General features: G+C 47.6%; 1 protein-coding gene across 2 annotated transcripts in view; it reads right to left on the bottom strand.

Annotated features, from left to right (window-relative positions):
* Gfod1 (glucose-fructose oxidoreductase domain containing 1) overlaps positions 1 to 4633 on the bottom strand; it is a 98505-nt gene extending 93872 nt beyond the window's left edge. The window contains exon 1 of one of the 2 annotated variants that reach the window (XM_041632659.1): positions 3533 to 4633. In XM_041632659.1, the coding sequence (XP_041488593.1) occupies positions 3533 to 3785 (253 nt within the window). In that variant the 5' untranslated portion in view covers positions 3786 to 4633. Of the gene's footprint in view, positions 1 to 3116; positions 3498 to 3532 lie in introns of those variants that run through there. The other variant, XM_041632660.1, reaches the window with a different exon arrangement.
* Positions 4634 to 17562: the final 12929 nt, after the last annotated feature.

Genomic DNA, 17562 nt, shown 5'->3' with positions numbered 1-17562 from the left:
TGTTTGAAATTTATACCATGTAAATATATAACCTATTCAAACTAACTGAACACAATTTGGGTTTTAAGCAAACACATTCAAATTGGTTCTAGAAAGTTCCTGGTACTGAGAGCTTAGAAGGGTACGCAGGGAAGGGGTGGGATCGAGAAGCAGAAGCACAACACTCAGGAGGTGCCAACAGATGATCGATTTTGAAGACTGCACAACTCTTAGTCCAGCTGCAGGGACAATAGAGAGCCTGGCGGAAGCTTGAGCAGATGAATGAACCAAGAGTCTCTCCAAGAAATCCCCACTGGTAGCTTAACTGTGACTCGTGGAGTTCTAGTGTGTGTGTGTGTGTGTGTGAGAGAGAGAGAGAGAGAGAGAGATGAGTTCTAAGATATTAGGGTGAAACCTGATAAAGCAAAGCAATAGCAGAGGAGCAACCAGCCGGCCCTCTCTCCATACTTCCCAGATCAAAAAGGACTGGAAATCCTTTTCAAGCTCCTCCCTACTTTTTCCTGTGCCTCTCTATCATATCCTGGGTCCTCCAAAATCTCTATGGTCAATTCTTGTCAACTAGTCACTGGCTCTGCCCTGCTGATCCAAATTTAACTTTATTAACACAGGCTCAGAGTGTCACAGTGTGATCAAATATCCCTAAACGTGTGTGTGTGTGTGTGTGTGTGTGTGTGTGTGTGTGTACTCAGGCTACAGTGCATATATGACAGTCAGAGTCAGAGGGCAATATCATGAAATCAGCTCTCCCACTCCATCGGCTTGTGGGTTCTAAGGATCACACTGAGGTCTCCAGACTTACATGGCAAGCCATCACTCCCAATGAGCCATCTCGATGGCCCAAGCTCACCAGATTCTGAATGCCTTGCAGGACATAAGCCTCAAGTCTCATCAGGGACTTGATGGCCAGTCTCATCAGAGACTGGTTCTTATCTGTCAGGCCATCGAGCTAAGGCTTCTCCTAAAAGCACTGACAATGGAGCAGTATCTAGGGCTCTGTGTGATAACTTGAAGCACTGTGAAGGTGACCCAGCAGGGGTGAGCCAGGACCCTCTGAAAAATTCAGAAACTAATTGAGAACCTTGATGTCTATTAGTGGGATGCAACTTGGCAAAAAAAAAAAAGGGGGTAACAAAGACAGAAAGATTCAGGAGACAGCAGGGGACAGAATGTGGGGAACCGATTCCAGCGGTGGGGTAGAAAGCAACACAGAACCTCCCCAGCAATCTGTGACAGAAGGAACTGTAGTAATGGAGCAGGCTTCAGAAAGAACTGGAGAGGCTGGCTGGTGGGCGCAGCTCTCTAGGAATATGGCCATGGGGAGCTCAGACTCAGCTCTCTGAATCAGGGTGGCCTCATTTGTAAAATCAGTCAGATGTCTACCTTAGAGACCCGTTTCATCACCGTGACATGTTTTATACACTGCAAACTACCCCCCAGGCCGGCCCACAAGAAGTTCTCGGTTATAGACAGCCCTGAATGGTGTACAAACTGTGTGTGGCAGAAAGATCTCTACAGCAGCTTCGCCACTGAGGCAGTGCAACTGGCCTGTACAGAATGAAGCTGCTCTAAAGAGACAGCCTTCGCTTCAGCTACCACACTATTAAAACAATAAACCCCCAAGAAGCTGGAATTCCCCCTAGGAATCTCATGCTGAGAGAAGAGAAAGCCTAAAACCTGAGTCAGCCAGAGGGGAAACTTCTCAAGGAACGAGGTGAGGTTCTCAGCTTGCCAGGCCACCTGGCAGGAGGGGTGGAGCCAAAACAATGGATAGACTAATTTGGATGTTTTGATTGACTTAGGGAGGACAGGTGGTTGAACCTGGCTTGCTGGGGAAGGGTGTGACCCAAAGTCTGGCAGAGGTAGGGCTTTGGAGGAAGTTTCTGGAACTCAAAGGAGAATGTGTGTGATTCCACTAACCTCACTTGTCTGGTGCCCTCTCCTTATCGGGCCAGGACATGGACACACAGGTCTATCACTTTTGCTGGCTGTGGAAAAAGAAGCACAATTCACCGGGACTCGTTGAAGGGCGGCTCATTCGAATTCCAGGTAAACGTTAGTATGTGTAAACCCCACAACGGCCAAAGCCAGACTGACAACTGTTTGGGGTTTTCCACTTCCTCTGTTGTGTGTGTACCACCTCCTAACCACGACTGTGAAGCCAGTCAAGAGCGGCCTCCAAGACACAAGCCAAGGCACCTCATGGGGCTTCCAGGGAAGTCGGCTAGCGCCTGTGTGGCCACTTCTAAATCCAGCGGCACTACATTTTTCATCATCATAGACTACCTCAAGCCACGGGAAAACGCGCTCACAAAGGAAAAGAAGAAAGCCTACAGCCCATCACGAAAGCATGAAGCCCTGGCTATCCCCCATCACACAGTAAACTCCGATAATAGCACCTCTGGTGCTTCGTTAAGAAAATGTAACTCACCTCGGTTTTGTCAATAACAAAAACTTATAAAATTCTTTTCTCCTTGCTGAGAGTTGAAACCGAATGCCTTGTGCATGCCAGACAGGTGTTCTACCATAATGCAACGCCCCCAGTTCAGGAGATTTTACTCTTTCTTCACCAATTAAGACTCTAACATCCAAGGGTGAGCAATTAACGCCTGGGACTAGCCAACTGGGGTTGTTTTAGGTATGGAAGAGAGCTGTTGATGGACAGGCTTGCTCGAGACATTCCTCTGAGCCCAGCAGAGTCCCAACCTACTTGTAAACACAGCGTCTGGGAATATTCCGGAGGCAAAACACGGAGGTGCCATCGCACGTTTCCAAAGGAAATTGCAGCGTCTGGCCTGTTACCACACAAAGCATCCCTGCCTCTGAAACAGCAACGCCCATCTCCTAAGAATATAAGGTATATTAATCCCAATTGGAGCAGAAGACAACTCTGGGAGACTCTGCCCAAAGGTTAAATTACAATCTTTACTAACCTCTGACACATCTGAGAATGTTCTAATAGACCCGCCCCCTCTCACTTCCACTGTCCTTCCTTGCTTGCTTCCAGAGCCTAAAAAGGTCATTCCGGCCAGCTGTCACGTCTCTCATCTCACACTAAACTCACTTACAGTAGAAACAAATGACCAAAATAGGGTGCCACAGCTGCTGACAACAGGTACCTTGGGGAAAACCCCTGCCACGTGTGCGGTCCTTTATTCAAGGGTTCCTGGCCGCGCGCTCGCCTCTCCCAGGCGCGCACGCACCAACACACCGGAGCACTAACACATACAGCTGGGGACCGAGTTTCCTCTCCCGGAACAGCAACCCATCTTCAGATCTCTGCATCTGATCCACCTGGTTCCTATACCTGGAACCCAAGCCTATTCCAGCCTCCGCACCACACACGTGGGGATACGCTTCCAGGTGGTGCCAGGAGCGAAGCGTGGAGGTGGGGAAGGCCACGGACTGGGAATGGAAAAGCTGGGAGTAACATGCATGGGTTTGGAATCCCTGGGGTGTACGCTTCTGCCATTGGAGAGGGTGCGAAGCAAAGACCCGGGCTAATGAAGAGAGGGCTGGAGGAGGGGTCGCTCACCCAGGGTTTTGACAGCGATTTGCCTGGTTAGCGGCGGCGGCAGGTTGATGCACACCAAATCTACATCCTGATGCAGCAGCACCTCATCGATGCGGCTAGTGTAGAAAGGAACACTCATCTCCTTGGCCAGCTCCTCGGCTTCTTCCTGAGTGCGGCCCCACAGTGCCTTCACCGCGAAGCCCTCATCTTTCAGCAGCGGGATGATGACACGGGCCGTGAGGCTGGTGCCGAACACGCCCACCCCGGGAAGCATGGCTGCTCAGGTCCGTCCGGCTCTGCTTCTGCCGGGATCACCCGCGCGCACGCCTCTCCGGCTAGTCCCGCAGTCCCCGGCTCCTGCAGCCGACCTCGCTGAGCTGCGCCAGTCGCCGAGCCCCGGGCAAGGCGCCCGCGTGCGGCGGTGTGACAGCACACCGAACCGCAGACCCTGTAGGCTCCGGGAGCCTCAGTGCTGTGATCGCTGCAGTGTCCGCCACGCAGGTATCGTGTCCTTTCCAGAGACAGCGTCAGGGACTCCGCCGGGACGCACGAGGCCCCGAAGTCCCGTGGAGCCCGGGCTCAGGCAGCGGTCCCGCCGATGCGCCGGCCGTCTCCGTGCGCCCCGCCGAGGCCGCCCCATGGCCGGCTCATCCCCGCAGAATCTCTCCCGGGTCGCGCTCCCGTCTCCTAGCTCCCTCTCTGGGCTACGGATCTCCTTTTTCCGCGGTCCTTGGTGCGGAATGAAATAACCCGGAGGCCGACTAAGAATGCAGTTCGTGGCGTGCCAAGCGCCGATTGCGAGCTGCAGCACCGCAGCGGCGGTCACCACCCGGCGCAAGGCTCCTCATTCTGCTGCCATATTCGCTTGCTCGCAGCGCGCTTTGGGCGGCCTCAGCCCCGCTAGGGCTCGGGCTCCGGGATCCCGCGGGTACTAAGGCGGAGTTGGTTACTTTGACTGTCAGCGGCTGGGGTTCCTGCACCGCCCTTGCGGTAGCGCCGAGCACCATTGGCCTACAAGCGTCGTCCCCGCCCCTGTCTCCGCCGCCCGAGGCTCTCGTTGCGCGCAGCGCCGTGCGGCTGGAACCCGGCTTGACTCCTCCCCAGCCCCGCCAGGCTAGCCTGCTGCCCCCGGGTGGCTTCCCTTTCTCTGTGCTCTCCGCCTCCGCCTCCTCCTTGTTGTGCTCCAAGCTCCGCCCAAGCAAGCAAATAAATATATCAAAGCGGGACTGGCCCTTAATGGGCTAGGACCGGGTCCTTTGGAAAAGACTGGCTGTCGCCGGGACCCCAGGGAAGCCGGAGAACCCCACGAGGTGTGAGCAGCGTGGATCATTGCCTCCTTTCCCGAGTATTTTTATCTACGGGCGCTGCGCGGGGGGAAGCTTTCCGGGCACTTAACCCTATGGTTGTTGGAAACCCATTTCACTGATGAAGAAAATGAGGTCCGGGAAGGTTAAGAGATTTGCTCAAAGTAACAAACACAAACAACAGTCCTGGAATCGGAATGCACACACCAGCGTCTCAGCCCTGAATCCCTAGAGTTTTGACTCCTAAGTGTGCCCAGTCCCATCCCAACCAAGCCAATTCTGGCTGCACAAGCTCCACCAGTTTCCCATGTCATGCTTGTGCCTCATGTGGCACCGGCGACCTCACCCAGAATGGGGTCTTTGCACTGCCTGTGGAGTCTGGTTTCCAGAGACGTAGGTACTCACTGCCACTCCAGCCTCCCGTCCTCTGCTTCGGTTCCCAACCACTTATTTTCTTTACTGAATCTGAGGCCCAGAGGATGCTGGGGACCCTCAGACCGAACTGCATGGTAAATCCTAACAGTGGTGCTGACTGAGTGGTCCTCTTGTCTCCGGCCATATCCTCAGCATTTATCGCACGGCCTAACTAGTCGATACTAGGCGCTCAACTAAATGAATGAATGGATAGTCACCACCTGTCCCTCGGTGCCCACTTAGTGCTGGGAGGGCGGAGTTAGTGCCAAAGGGCAAGGGCACCTGCCTTCTAGCTCAATGTTTCTGGAAAGATCAGGTTACTACTGTCTGTCAAGTTCACCCCTGGCCTTCAGCTCTCAGCTAAAGAGGCACGTGGCCTGCTCCAACAGAAGCGTGGAGAATATGACACTCCATAGCGTTCAAAGCAACTTGTAACAAACGGCAGCGAGGCAGGGCTCGTGGAGAGAGCTGTACGCCGTAAAAAGCTCATGTGTGGCAATGGGAGGAGGCAGAGCTGACCTCAGGACATTAGTAGAAAGGACAAAGTGCTCCAGGACTGGCAACAGCCTGAGCAGGGTTGAGACAAAAGAGCAAACAAGATCTGCTGAAGACTGGCTGAGAAGCGTTAGGGGAAAAGAAAGGAGGGTGTGCCATCAGCCCTGGCGGAGCAAGAACCACGGCAGGAGCACCTACTGGGCCGATGCTGGCATTGGCAGCACACAGTGTTCAACGTCCTGCGTCAGGGGCGGGGAAGCTCACTCACTGTCTGGTGTGTGTGTCTTGAAAGTCAGAGGTGGAAGCTGCTTCTTGGCTCTGCCATTTACTAGCTGTGGAACCAAGGACAAATAACTTTGCTGTGATCCTCTGCAAAGGAAGAACAGGATAGTACCATGTTACCTGACATTCGTAAAGTCCTAAAAAGGATACTCCCTAGGAAAATGCTCTATGTGATATATATGCCCTCTATTTTGATATTCATTTCTATTTATTACGACTGCCCTATTTAAAAGTAACTATTAGCCTGTGTATATAACCTGTATGGATTCTGTTATAATTTTTTGTTGTTTGGGGATTTTTGTTCGTTGGTTGGTTTGGTTTTCTTTCATTTTTTTTTTCATATGTATAGGTGTGGGTTTATACCACTTGAGTGCATATGCCCTCGGAGGTCAGAAGAGGGCATTGGAGCCCCTGGAGCTGGAGGTGAAAGGTAATTGTGGACCACCCTATACGAGTGTCAGGAACAGAACTCAAGTCCTCTGGGAGGACAGCGAGCACTTTTACTTGCTGAGCCATCTTTCCAGTTCCTGGTTTGGTTTTTTCAAGATAGGGTCTCATGTAGTCCAGCCTGGCATCCAATTTACTCTCTAGGGGAGGATGACCTTGAATGAACTTCTGGTCCTCCTGTCTCCATCTTCCATATTACAGCCTTGTGCATATAAACCTTCTCAGTCCCCTGTTACACCAGCAGTTCCTGGTGTCCACAAAGGAGAAAACCGGGTCTTTTGTTGACATCTTTTAAAAGAAGGCTAGGGCTGGCAAGATGGCCTAGTGGCTAAGGGTGTATGCCACTAAGTCTGATGACTTAACTCCAACCCCTGGAACTTCCATTGTAGACGGAGAAAACTGACCTCCATGAGTGTGCTATGGCATGTCTGTGCACACATATACACGCAATAATTAATAAAATTTATTAATTAAAAAAGAGGTATAGTCAGGCCATGGTGGTGCATGCCTTTAATCCCAACACTCAGGAGGGAGAGGCAGACTGTGAGTTTGAGGCCAGGCTGGTCTACAGACTTGTTCCAGGACAGCCAGGGCTATACATAGAAACTGTGTCTCAAAAAAACCAAAACAATAATAATTAATAAATAAAAATTTAAAATGCTGTACAAAACTATCTCTCAAACTTACTGCCTTCAGGAATTTGGCTGGGTTTGTTAGAAAAATATCAGCATAGCTGGGCTTATTTCCTCATAGAAAGAATGGGTATTGGGGGGTCACTAGGGGCCACCTAAGTATACAGCCATTGCTGCCCTATTGCATATAATTCTACCCTAACTGAATGTAGCCTTGGGGCCTTTGGACTGGAGAACATTTAGGTGGGAACCAAAGAGAAGAGGAACCTCTGTCCACACAGTTAGGAGTCACCACCCATGCTGAGCACAGGCTGTCCAATGTGGCTATTTTAAGAATACCCACGCTCCTTCTGGTGACCCCTTGCCTATGGCTCTGCAAGTCAGCCTTATAAACTCATTGGTTCCCACCTTGGTTTGTCACTGGGACAACATCTGGCTACAGACTCTAGCCTAACATGTTGACCTGCTAGCTGCACACCCGGAAGGCAGAGTTTGCTCTTATCTCGGAGCCTTTACACTAGCTGTTCCCCCCCCACACACACACACACACACGGTGGGGGGAGGGGCTTGCTACTTACTCCACTCAGGTATGTGTTTGGATGTCCCCTCCTTAGATCAGCCCTTGCCTGACCACCTCATCTGAAATGATGTCCTTGTCACATTTCATCCTTTATCACTGCTTCCCACCACATCATCTGCTTATCATCCCTTGCCTCACAGATTACAGACTCCCTGAGTTCAGAAGTGCATACGTCACCTTCTAAATGCCCGGTAGCTGCAGACAAAGTGTGGCCTTTGCGAGGTGACAAGGGTTTGATAAAGTCATCAGAAGAGAGTCCCACGATTGGATCCTGGAGACTTCATAAAAGGAGAGAGGCCAGGAGAGACAGACATATGTGTTGTCTGTCTCTTTCCCCAGTGATGCCTGGAACCATTCCGGGAAACTGCTAGAAGGCGGCCAGCGTCCCCAGATGTGGCCCTCACCCTGGGATCAAACCCCTTTTCTTTATATTGACCTGTTACATAGCACTGTGTTATTAGCCGGAGAATACTATAGCTGAGGATATGTAAAATCTTTAGGACTAAGCCAAGCATGTACACAAGAGTGACGTGGGCACTGGAAATGCCAGACCGCCTCTTCCTCGGGTGCTAACATTGGGAGGCTTCTGGTTTAGGACACCAATTGAGACAACATAGGGCTGCAGGGGCTCATGGGGGTGGGAGCGGGTGGGAGTAGGTAAGGCCTTCAAAGTTGAAAACAAAAGACTGCGGACATGTGTGGAAAGAAAAGAGAGCTGGACCTGAGTTCCAGAAGGCACACTGGAGTTAGGAGAGAGAATTTTCTAGACTGGTGGAGGAGCCTGTGGAGTCCAGATAGGACCCAGAATTGCTGAAAGAGTTAAACCACATCTTTGAGCCTCCAGTATGGGTGGCTTGTGAGGGGCCTGAGGCACAGCCCTGACAGGCACCCCTGCAGGCACCCAGGACTGAAGGGAAGAAAGGCCTGGGAGGGGATGGACGTGCGCAGGGAGTGAGAAGTGATTTCTCAGAAGGGGATGTCATCTGGGCGTGCACTTGTGTACTACGGGTTTGGCAGGTCTTGCTTCATCCGCTTCAGTGCCGGATGACTCTGAGTATGCCCTCCACCCAGGCCGTGAATGGACCAAATGTCAAAGAATGGACAACATTAGCGCATGGGCAGCTTTAAAAGCCATCTGTGTGGTAATCTTTACTGGTCTTACGTGAAAGCCTTGCCCTGGATTCCACCCAATACAGCCTGACATTTAGACATTTCCAGACTGCCCACAGGGGCTGGAGAGTTAGCGTTTGTAGAGGACCTGAGTTTGGTGCCCAGTGACCATTTCAGGTGGCTCACAATCACCTATCCCCTCCAGCTCCGGGGGACTCAATGCCCTCTTGTGGACTCAGTGGCTCTGTGCACATGCTCGGGCACATGCAGGCACGCACACAGGCATGCATGTGCATGTGTGTGTTGAATGTCCTCCCCAAGTTCCATTGTGCTTAAGGCTCATTCCCCAGAGTGGCATTGTGGGGAACACTGAAATCTTCAGGAGCTGCGACCTAATGGGAAGTCCTTACATCACTCGGGGAGTGCTCATATAGGGACCTATGGAACCCTGGCCTCTCTCTCCCTCTCTTTTCACTTCGTGGTCACAAGATGACCATTTTTGCTCTGTGGCATCTTCCCCTGCCACTCCACCAGTGGCTGAAGCAATGGATCTAGAGTCTCCAAAACCAAGAGCCTAGCTCAATCTTTTTTTTTCTTGACTCATTACTTCAGGAATCTTAATATAGTAAAAAACAAAACAAAACAAAACACACACACAATTGCCTAAAAAAAAACAAAAGGCTCCACCCCTTTCCCCAGGATTTGGCTCCCAATCTCTGTTCCTTTCATCTGGGTGAAGAGTTTAGCCCCCTTTGAGTGTAATTTAAAATAATATGGGGTTGGGGAGATAGTTGTGCTTCCCATATGAGCATGAGGACCGGAGGTCAGATAAAAACTGGCTGTAATCAGGGCTGTAACTGGTTGTGCTTGTCTGTAACCCCAGGGCTGGGGAGGGCAAGAGAGAAGATCTCTGGGACTAACTGGCCAACCAGTCTAGCCAAACTGGTGAGCTACTGGCTCAGTGAAAGACCTCGTCTGAAAAGGTAGAAGGTGCAGAGGCTGCTCAGGGAATAAGAGCGCTGGCTGCTCTTCCAGGGGTTCTGAGTTCAACTCCCAGCCACCACATGGTGGCTTGCAACCATCTATAATGAGAGTCAATGGCCTCTCTGGTGTGGAGATATGAACGCAGATAAAGCACCCATCCATAAACATAAATACAGAAATGGGTCTTTAAAAAAAATAATGACTGACCAAAACACTCCACTCTTGGGCACATTGGGTTCTAGCCTGCACACACATGTGCATACACATGTATTCTACATAGGTACCCCCTACATGTTTACACACAAAACACATACACACATCACACAAAAGTAACTGTCACATGACTAAATTTCAGGACCTTTTACAATTTTAGAAATAAAAATGGAATGGCTCAGTGGCTAAGAGCACTTGCTGCTCTTCTAGAAGATTCGATTTCAGTTCCCAGCACACATAGTCAACAGCTTACAACCACTTGTAACTCCAGTTCTAAGGGTCCGACACCTCCTGGCCTGTGCAGGCACACGCATACACCCAAACACATAAAAAGGTTAATCCAAAAGGTCCAGTCATAAATTAACATACCTTTCAGTGTAAAAGACACATTTGTAAATATTATGGCAATTTCTGAAATGGAGATGTGATGGCCAGATAGGGTGATACACACCTATAATCCTCGCCTGCTCTGAGTGAAGGCAAGAGAGTCACAGATCAACACAGGCCACACAGTGAGATCTTGTCTCAAAAGCAAAACCTGGTCCACCTCCAGAAGAGAGGGAAAACAGGACATGCCACTTCACACTGACGTAGCCACGATAAACAACTGGGTTTTTATGCTCGAGGATTTTAAGAAATATGTTAGTATTTTAATAAAACACAAAGGAAGAATGTCTTGCTATTAGATATGGTTTTTGTTCCTTTTTGACACAGAATGAAAACAGGCTTCGGTTATTTTTAACCGAGTGGCCCCAAATAGGCAATAACTTCATAAATAGTATCTACCGCGTGACACGGCTTTGGCCTTTGCAGAACTTAAGCTGTATCAGATTGAAAAGTGGGACTAAGTTATGACGCTGGAAGCCATACAGCAGATCTACCGAGCACTTTGCAAGCTCGGTCTTGAAGCTGAGTGCTAAGATGGCTTATAAACTCGGTCCTGAACTGAGTGCTAAGACAGTTCGCAGTAGCTGAGTCTTTTAAAGTACCCACTCATCTTTAACTTTCAACTCTTTTGCTCTAGGTTGAAAGCAACCGCCACTTGCCGAGGGCTTGCCATGTGTGGGACGCTAAGCTCAGCTGGCGGATGTGTTATTCCTCCTGGCTCCTTCAGGCGGGCACAGCTTTCTCCATCATTACACCCAAGAAACTGGTTTTGAGGTTTTAGTAGCTTGGGGGCGCCAATGTAGCTCAGTTGCTTTGCTTGCCTCGTATACACAGAATAAAGCCAGGAAGGGTAGAGACACACGCCTACAATCCCATCTCTCAGCAGATGGATACAGGACCAGGAGTTCAAGATCATCCTCATTCTTGGTTATGTGGTAAGCTGAAGGCTAACTTGGACTACAAGAGACCACACAGACAAGTGCACAAGCCTGGGTAGCAACCATCTTGCCTGCCCTGGACTCCTCAAAGGACAGCCCTTCATGCTTTTTGCTCCACCAAACCACAGGTAATTTGAGAGCTTTACAAAGCTTACCTGGTTCTACCTCAGGGCCTTTGTACTTGATGCTCCCTGCTCTAGGAATATTCTTCCTTCTGCCCTTCATCTTCAGAATGGGTTCACTTTTAGCCACAGGACTTAGCTCAGTGTCTCCCCACCCATTGGTGGTAGCCGGCTGCTGTGGTTTGGACGTGAAATGTCTCCCGTAGCTTCCTATGTTTGTACACCACATGGCCAGCAGGTGACCCAGTCTTGGGAGCTTATAGAACACTTAAGAAAGGAGACTTCCTGCAGGAAGTGAGTCACCGGGGATGGACCTTCAGATGTCTTAGCATGGCTCTACTTTCTGTCTGTTCTCTGCTAGCTTGCTGCTTGCTTGCTTGCTTGCTTTATTTTTATTTTTTTCAGGTTGGAAGCTGGTGTCTCAAAAACATGAACCAAAACCAGGACCTTACCTGGGGATCTTTAGGACTAAGCAGGCGCATCACATACCCCTCGTTATAGACAAAGAAATATCCTGGGCCCATTGGTCCTTTTTTATGTCACTGCTCATTGGTACACTAATGTCTTTTTTGTTTGTTTTTTGCTTTTCGAGACAGGGTTTCTCTGTGTAGCTTTGGAGCCTGTCCTGGCACTAGCTCTTGTAGACCAGGCTGGCCCCGAACTCACAGAGATCCGCCTGCCTCTGCCTCCCGAGTGCTGAGATTAAAGGCGCGTGCCACCGCCACCCGGCTGGTATACTAATGTCTTAAGGAGTAGCAAAGGTTCCTAGAAATAGCTTCAGGGTGAGTAGGGCTGGACTAAACACAGTATCTAGGGAGACATCAAATCTGCAGAGGCCTTGAACCCAGAACTGGTCTGGGGTTGCAGGTGTTTGATGCGCATCATCTCCTTGGCAGGGGTTGGGGGGGTTACAGGTATGGACGGAGGCTGCAGCTCTGGTGGGACCTTGAGCTGCAGTTGGATCGACAAAGGGGGACAGAGTACTAGAGCTTATCACAGGAGCTGAGTCTGCTGTGTCTTCAAATGCTACAGATCGAACAGGGTCTGTGGCTTCTGTTGATGGAAATGGGCCTCAGGTTGCTGCAGCCTTGGCTTGAATGAAGTGCACAAGCCTGGGTAGCAACCATCTTGCCTGCCCTGGACTCCTCATAGGACAGCCCTTCATGCATTTGCTCCACCAAACCACAGGTAATTTGAGAGCTTTACAAAGCACTGGGTAGTCGCTGACAGGTTTAAAGCCCCCCTTTCCCCATTGCAACCCATCCAAATCCCCCTACAGATGGAGCAGGTTCTGTGTGCTGCTCCAACACTCTGATGAATATGAAGTACTTTTGCCCCATTGTCTCTTCTGCTCTTGTCATACCTACGCCCTTTGGTCCTTCAGGCTTACCTGGTTTTGGTTCTTTTGAGACAGGGCTTTTCTGTGTATCCCTGGCTATCCTGAAACTCGATCTTTAGGGCAGCCTCCAACTCAGAGATCTGCCTGCCTCTGCCTCACCCATTGAATGGCTCATTAAGGGTCTGTAACTTTAGCTCCTTGGGAAGCTCTCCTCTGACCTTGCAAAATACCTGCTCTCATGTGCACACATGAACACACGTGTGCGTGCACACACACAATTTTAAAATAAAATTTTATAATATATATACACACATTGTATTAATACGTACATATTATATATAGATATACAGATATAAATTGTTTTTGAAGACTGTTTCTCTGTGTAGCATTGGCTGTTCTGGAATTCACTCTGTAGACCAGGTTGACCTTGAATGAAGACCTTAATTGATTTGTATTTGTAGTATAGCATGGATAATAAAAATCCACAGACAGAAATTGGGGTTCAACCTGAAAATTAGAAAAGCAAACCACTAGAGAAATCACATTTACCAAGGCTGGGCATCTGCAGATTAAGCAGACTAAGCAGACAGTCTCTCTCTCCTCCCATTTTATATTCCCTCTAATACTGGGATTAAAGGTGTAGGACACTACCACTTGGATTTATTTCTGCATTGATCTTGCTGATCTTGTGTAACCCAGGGTGGCCTTGAACTCACAGAGATCCATTTGACCCTATCTCTTAAATCCTGGGATTAAAGGTGTGTACCACCACTGCCTGACCTCTAGTAGCTTTAGCTTTGCTCTGGTCTTCAGACAAGATTTATTTATCAAAATACAAATAATATACCACTGCATTGTGGTTCTATAATCAGGCAACTTATCCAATAGAATTTACTCCATTAAGTCAGGCAAAGGAATCTGGTTTTACCGACAGAAAAAGGGGGAGAGAAAAAGGGGGGAGAGAGAGAGAGAGAGAGAGAGAGAGAGAGAAGCTGGTTACTTGAAAGCTAGTTTCCTTGTAAGGTTAAAGCAGAGAGGCATTCTCCCCTTCCTGCTGTCACTTCTGGAAAGGACACTTAAGCACCCTAACTTAGGCTTCAGGATGTTGGCTTGCTCTGTTTTCCTCTGTGTAACAGTCCTGGTTGTCCTGGAACTTGCTTGGTAGATGAGGCTGGCCTTGAACTCACTGAGATCCACCAGTCTCTGCCTCCCAAGTGCTGGGATTAACAGCGTGCGTGCCACCACCACCCTGCCAGGATGTTGGCTTGCTCTGTAGGGCCCAGGCAGAAACTTTGTCCAAATCAATGACTCCTATCATTTTATGTGTATTTGTGTATTTATTTTTTGTGTGACAGTGCTGGAAACAGCCACTGAAGGAAGCTACAGTTCCACGGCAGTCTGTCTCTCAGGTTTATAGCCTTAGATGTCTGTCTGTGTCCCCTGGAGGAGTCTCTAGACTTCCTGGACAGATTATCCTTCAGGCTCTAACTTTGAAAGCCTTTTTCTGCTCCTGATAAGGCCAGGCTCCTAAAATCTACTTGTGTTTTCTTTCTTTCTTTCTTTCTTTTTTCTTTCTTTCTTTCTTTCCAAACAACAATACTGTCTATTATAAAACTATGAATTTCAGAAAGGCTATTCGGAAAACAAGTAAGCAAGATACCTTTGAGGGATTAGGAGTTAGTTTCCTAGTAGCCAAACAGCTAGAAAGAGCGGCCACAACTTGGTAATAAAGATAACGAACTTCCAATATGGCCGGCTTCTTTCTCCCCTTCTGACCCAAGAAAAAAGCTTGGCAGTTTAAAACAAAGGCTTAAAGGCTCTTTGTCAGGTCAGCAGAAACCCTGCTAATGAACTGTCCAAACAAGTTCAAGGCCAGATCAGGAAGTGTCACACAACAGTTGTGGGCCTATCAGCTAGCTTCTTTCTTCAAAGGGACTAACTCTAAATTAGGGGAGGAACACCTTCGGGAATTAAAAATCTCTGAACCTTAAATCGAGACGGGTCCTCCCTGCTTTGCCTTGCAGAGGGTCTTTATGTCTGTGTTTCTGCTGTGTGCATGCGTGCATGACTGTGTGTGTGCGTGCATGTGTGTGCGTGAGTGCACGTGTCTGTGTTGTTCTAGCCAACAGCCAACGTCGAACTAAATGGAGAGAAACTCAAAGCGATCCCACTGAACAAGACAGGGTTGGCCATCTCTCCATAAATAGTCAATATAGTACTTGAAGTTCTAGCTAAAGCAATAAGACAACAAAAGGAGATCAAGGGAATACAAATCAGAAAAGAAGAGGTCAAACTCTCTTTGTTTGCTGATGGTATGATAGTTTACATAAGTGACCCCAAAAATTCTACCAAGGAACTTCTACAACTCATAAACACTTTCATTAATGTAGTAATGTAGCAGAATACAAGATTAACTCCAAAAAATGAGTAGCCCTTCTGTACTCAAATGATAATAGGGCTGAGAAAGAAGTCAGAAAAACATCACCATTCACAATAGCCACAAATAACATAAAATATCTTGGAGTAACTCTAACCAAAGTGGAAGACCTGTATGACAAGAACTTTTAATCTTTGAAGAAAGAAATTGAAGAAGACACAAGAAAATGGGAAGCTCTCCCATGCTCTTGGGTGGGTCGAATTAACATAGTAAAAATGGCAATCTTACCAAAAGCAATCTACAGATTCAATGCAATCCCCATCAAAATCCCAGCAAAATTCTTTACAGACCTTGAAAGAACAATAAAAGCCTTTTTTAAAAAACTGTCATTCTCTCGGCTCCTGTCTGCTGTGTCTGAGATTTTTCTGACAATGCCCGTTAAGCTTAAGATTTTTCCTACCTTTTATTTCTTTAACAGGCAGAGGAAACACACCTGATCAAGACCCCTAGACAGGAATACCTTCTTCTAAATTGTTGCTGGCCATTGAACCCAGAGTCTTGCACCCACCTGCTCAGGGCATACTTAACCATGTGCTACAACCCAGGCCTTGGAGGATACCCAACCACAACATTCATACACTTGGTCATTTATCGGACCACAGAGGAAATCACAAGACATTCCAAAGGAATGATGTCATTGGTTCGCGTTCTTTTACCACAGTACACTGGAAACAGAAACCAAGAATAGAAACGCATTCCTCTAGCCCGTGACTCTGACAATTAAAATTACCCCCTAAATAGTCTCTACACTGCAGAGAAAACTATGATGAAAAGAAATATTTAGCATGGAATGCAATGAAATCATGCATACAAAAATGTCCATGTGTCAGCTAAAAATTGTACCCAATGAGAGATTTAGATCTTAAATACATTTTTAAATACAAAATTCACTTTAAATTTAATGAGTTAAATGTTCAAGTAACTCAGAAGGAGAAAATGAAAAAAAAATCTAGGAGAATAGAGAAATAAATATAAACACAAAAATAATAGACTAAAACCCAAGAATATAAAAATTGTCAATTATTCTAAAATATTGTTAGTTAAAAGGCTAGTGAGGTGGCTCAGTGGGTAGAAGTGCTTGATGTTCAGACCTGACCACCTGAATTGGTCTTCTGAACTCATATGAATAGAAGAGAGAACAGATCCTTACAAAACTGTCCTCTGACCTACACACACACACACACACACACACACACATTGTGACATGCACCTCCCAACACACACACATGCGCACACAAATATACACTGTGATATATACACTCCAACACATGCACATGCTCAATAACACACAAAAGTAAATTTAAAATAAATTGCTATTAATTAGAACACAAAAATTTCTGGAGAAACGGCAAATTAAACATCAGGAATAAAAGACTGTAAATAAAGTCTAGCCTATAGTTTTGAACTTTAAATAAGTTGACCCCAAGAAGAAACAGAAAGTCTGTATGTGACAGTGATTATTAAAATAATAGAATGGCCAATCAAACATCTCCAATAAAGAAAAACAGGCTTTACAATAATACCCCACCTCATCACCACCACAACCGTGAGGGTTTCTCTGTGTAACAGCCCTGGCTGTCCTGGAACTCACTCTGTAGACCAGGCTGTCCTCGAACTCACAGAGATCCACCTACCTCTGCCTACCAATTGCTGAGATCAAAGATGTGCACCACCACTGCCCAGCTCACACAAAATTTTCTAAAAATTTTTTTGAGGCAGGGTCACTCTGTAGCTTAGGCTGGCCTGGAATCATCCCAGGTTGGCCTTAAACTCACAGTGAGTCTCCTGCCCCAGTCTTTCCAGTGCTGGGATTACAGGTAAATGGTACCTCATCCAGCCACACCAATTGTTTAAGAAAGTTATAGCCTATTTTAGCCAAATAGTTCCAGAGAATAGAAAGGGGGGGATGCTACTTACTTGTTATGCTATTATAAGTAGAAAATGACAGTGTCTCCAAAGAAAATTAGAGGCCACTGCTATTTATGGATATATTCTAAATGTAAAGGCCAGTAAGGAGGCACACCAGATAAAAGTGCCCACCTGAGAGCCTGGGGACCAGCATCCCATCTCAAGAACCCATGTGGAGTTGGAAGGAGAAAACTAAGTCCACAGAGTAATCCTGTCTTCTGCAGCAGCATACTATAGCAAATTCCCCACAACACATCACACATACACAAATAATAAAATCTGCAAATCTACCTTAGCAACATATAAAAATAAGCCTAAACCAGTGAGATTTGTTCGATAATTTTTTATTTTTTTATTTTTGGTTTTTTCAAGACAAGGTTTCTCTGTGCAGCCTTAGTTGTCCTAAAACTCCCTCTGCAAACCAGGTTGGCCTCAAACTCAAAGAGATCCACCTGCCTC

The sequence above is a fragment of the Microtus oregoni genome, unplaced genomic scaffold, assembly GCF_018167655.1.
Source record: "Microtus oregoni isolate MIOR12 unplaced genomic scaffold, Mior012 000042F_ref0000377, whole genome shotgun sequence".
Lineage (NCBI taxonomy): Eukaryota > Metazoa > Chordata > Mammalia > Rodentia > Cricetidae > Microtus > Microtus oregoni.
The sequence above is the reverse complement of the archived record's forward strand: the minus strand, read 5'-3'. Positions and strand labels throughout refer to the sequence as shown.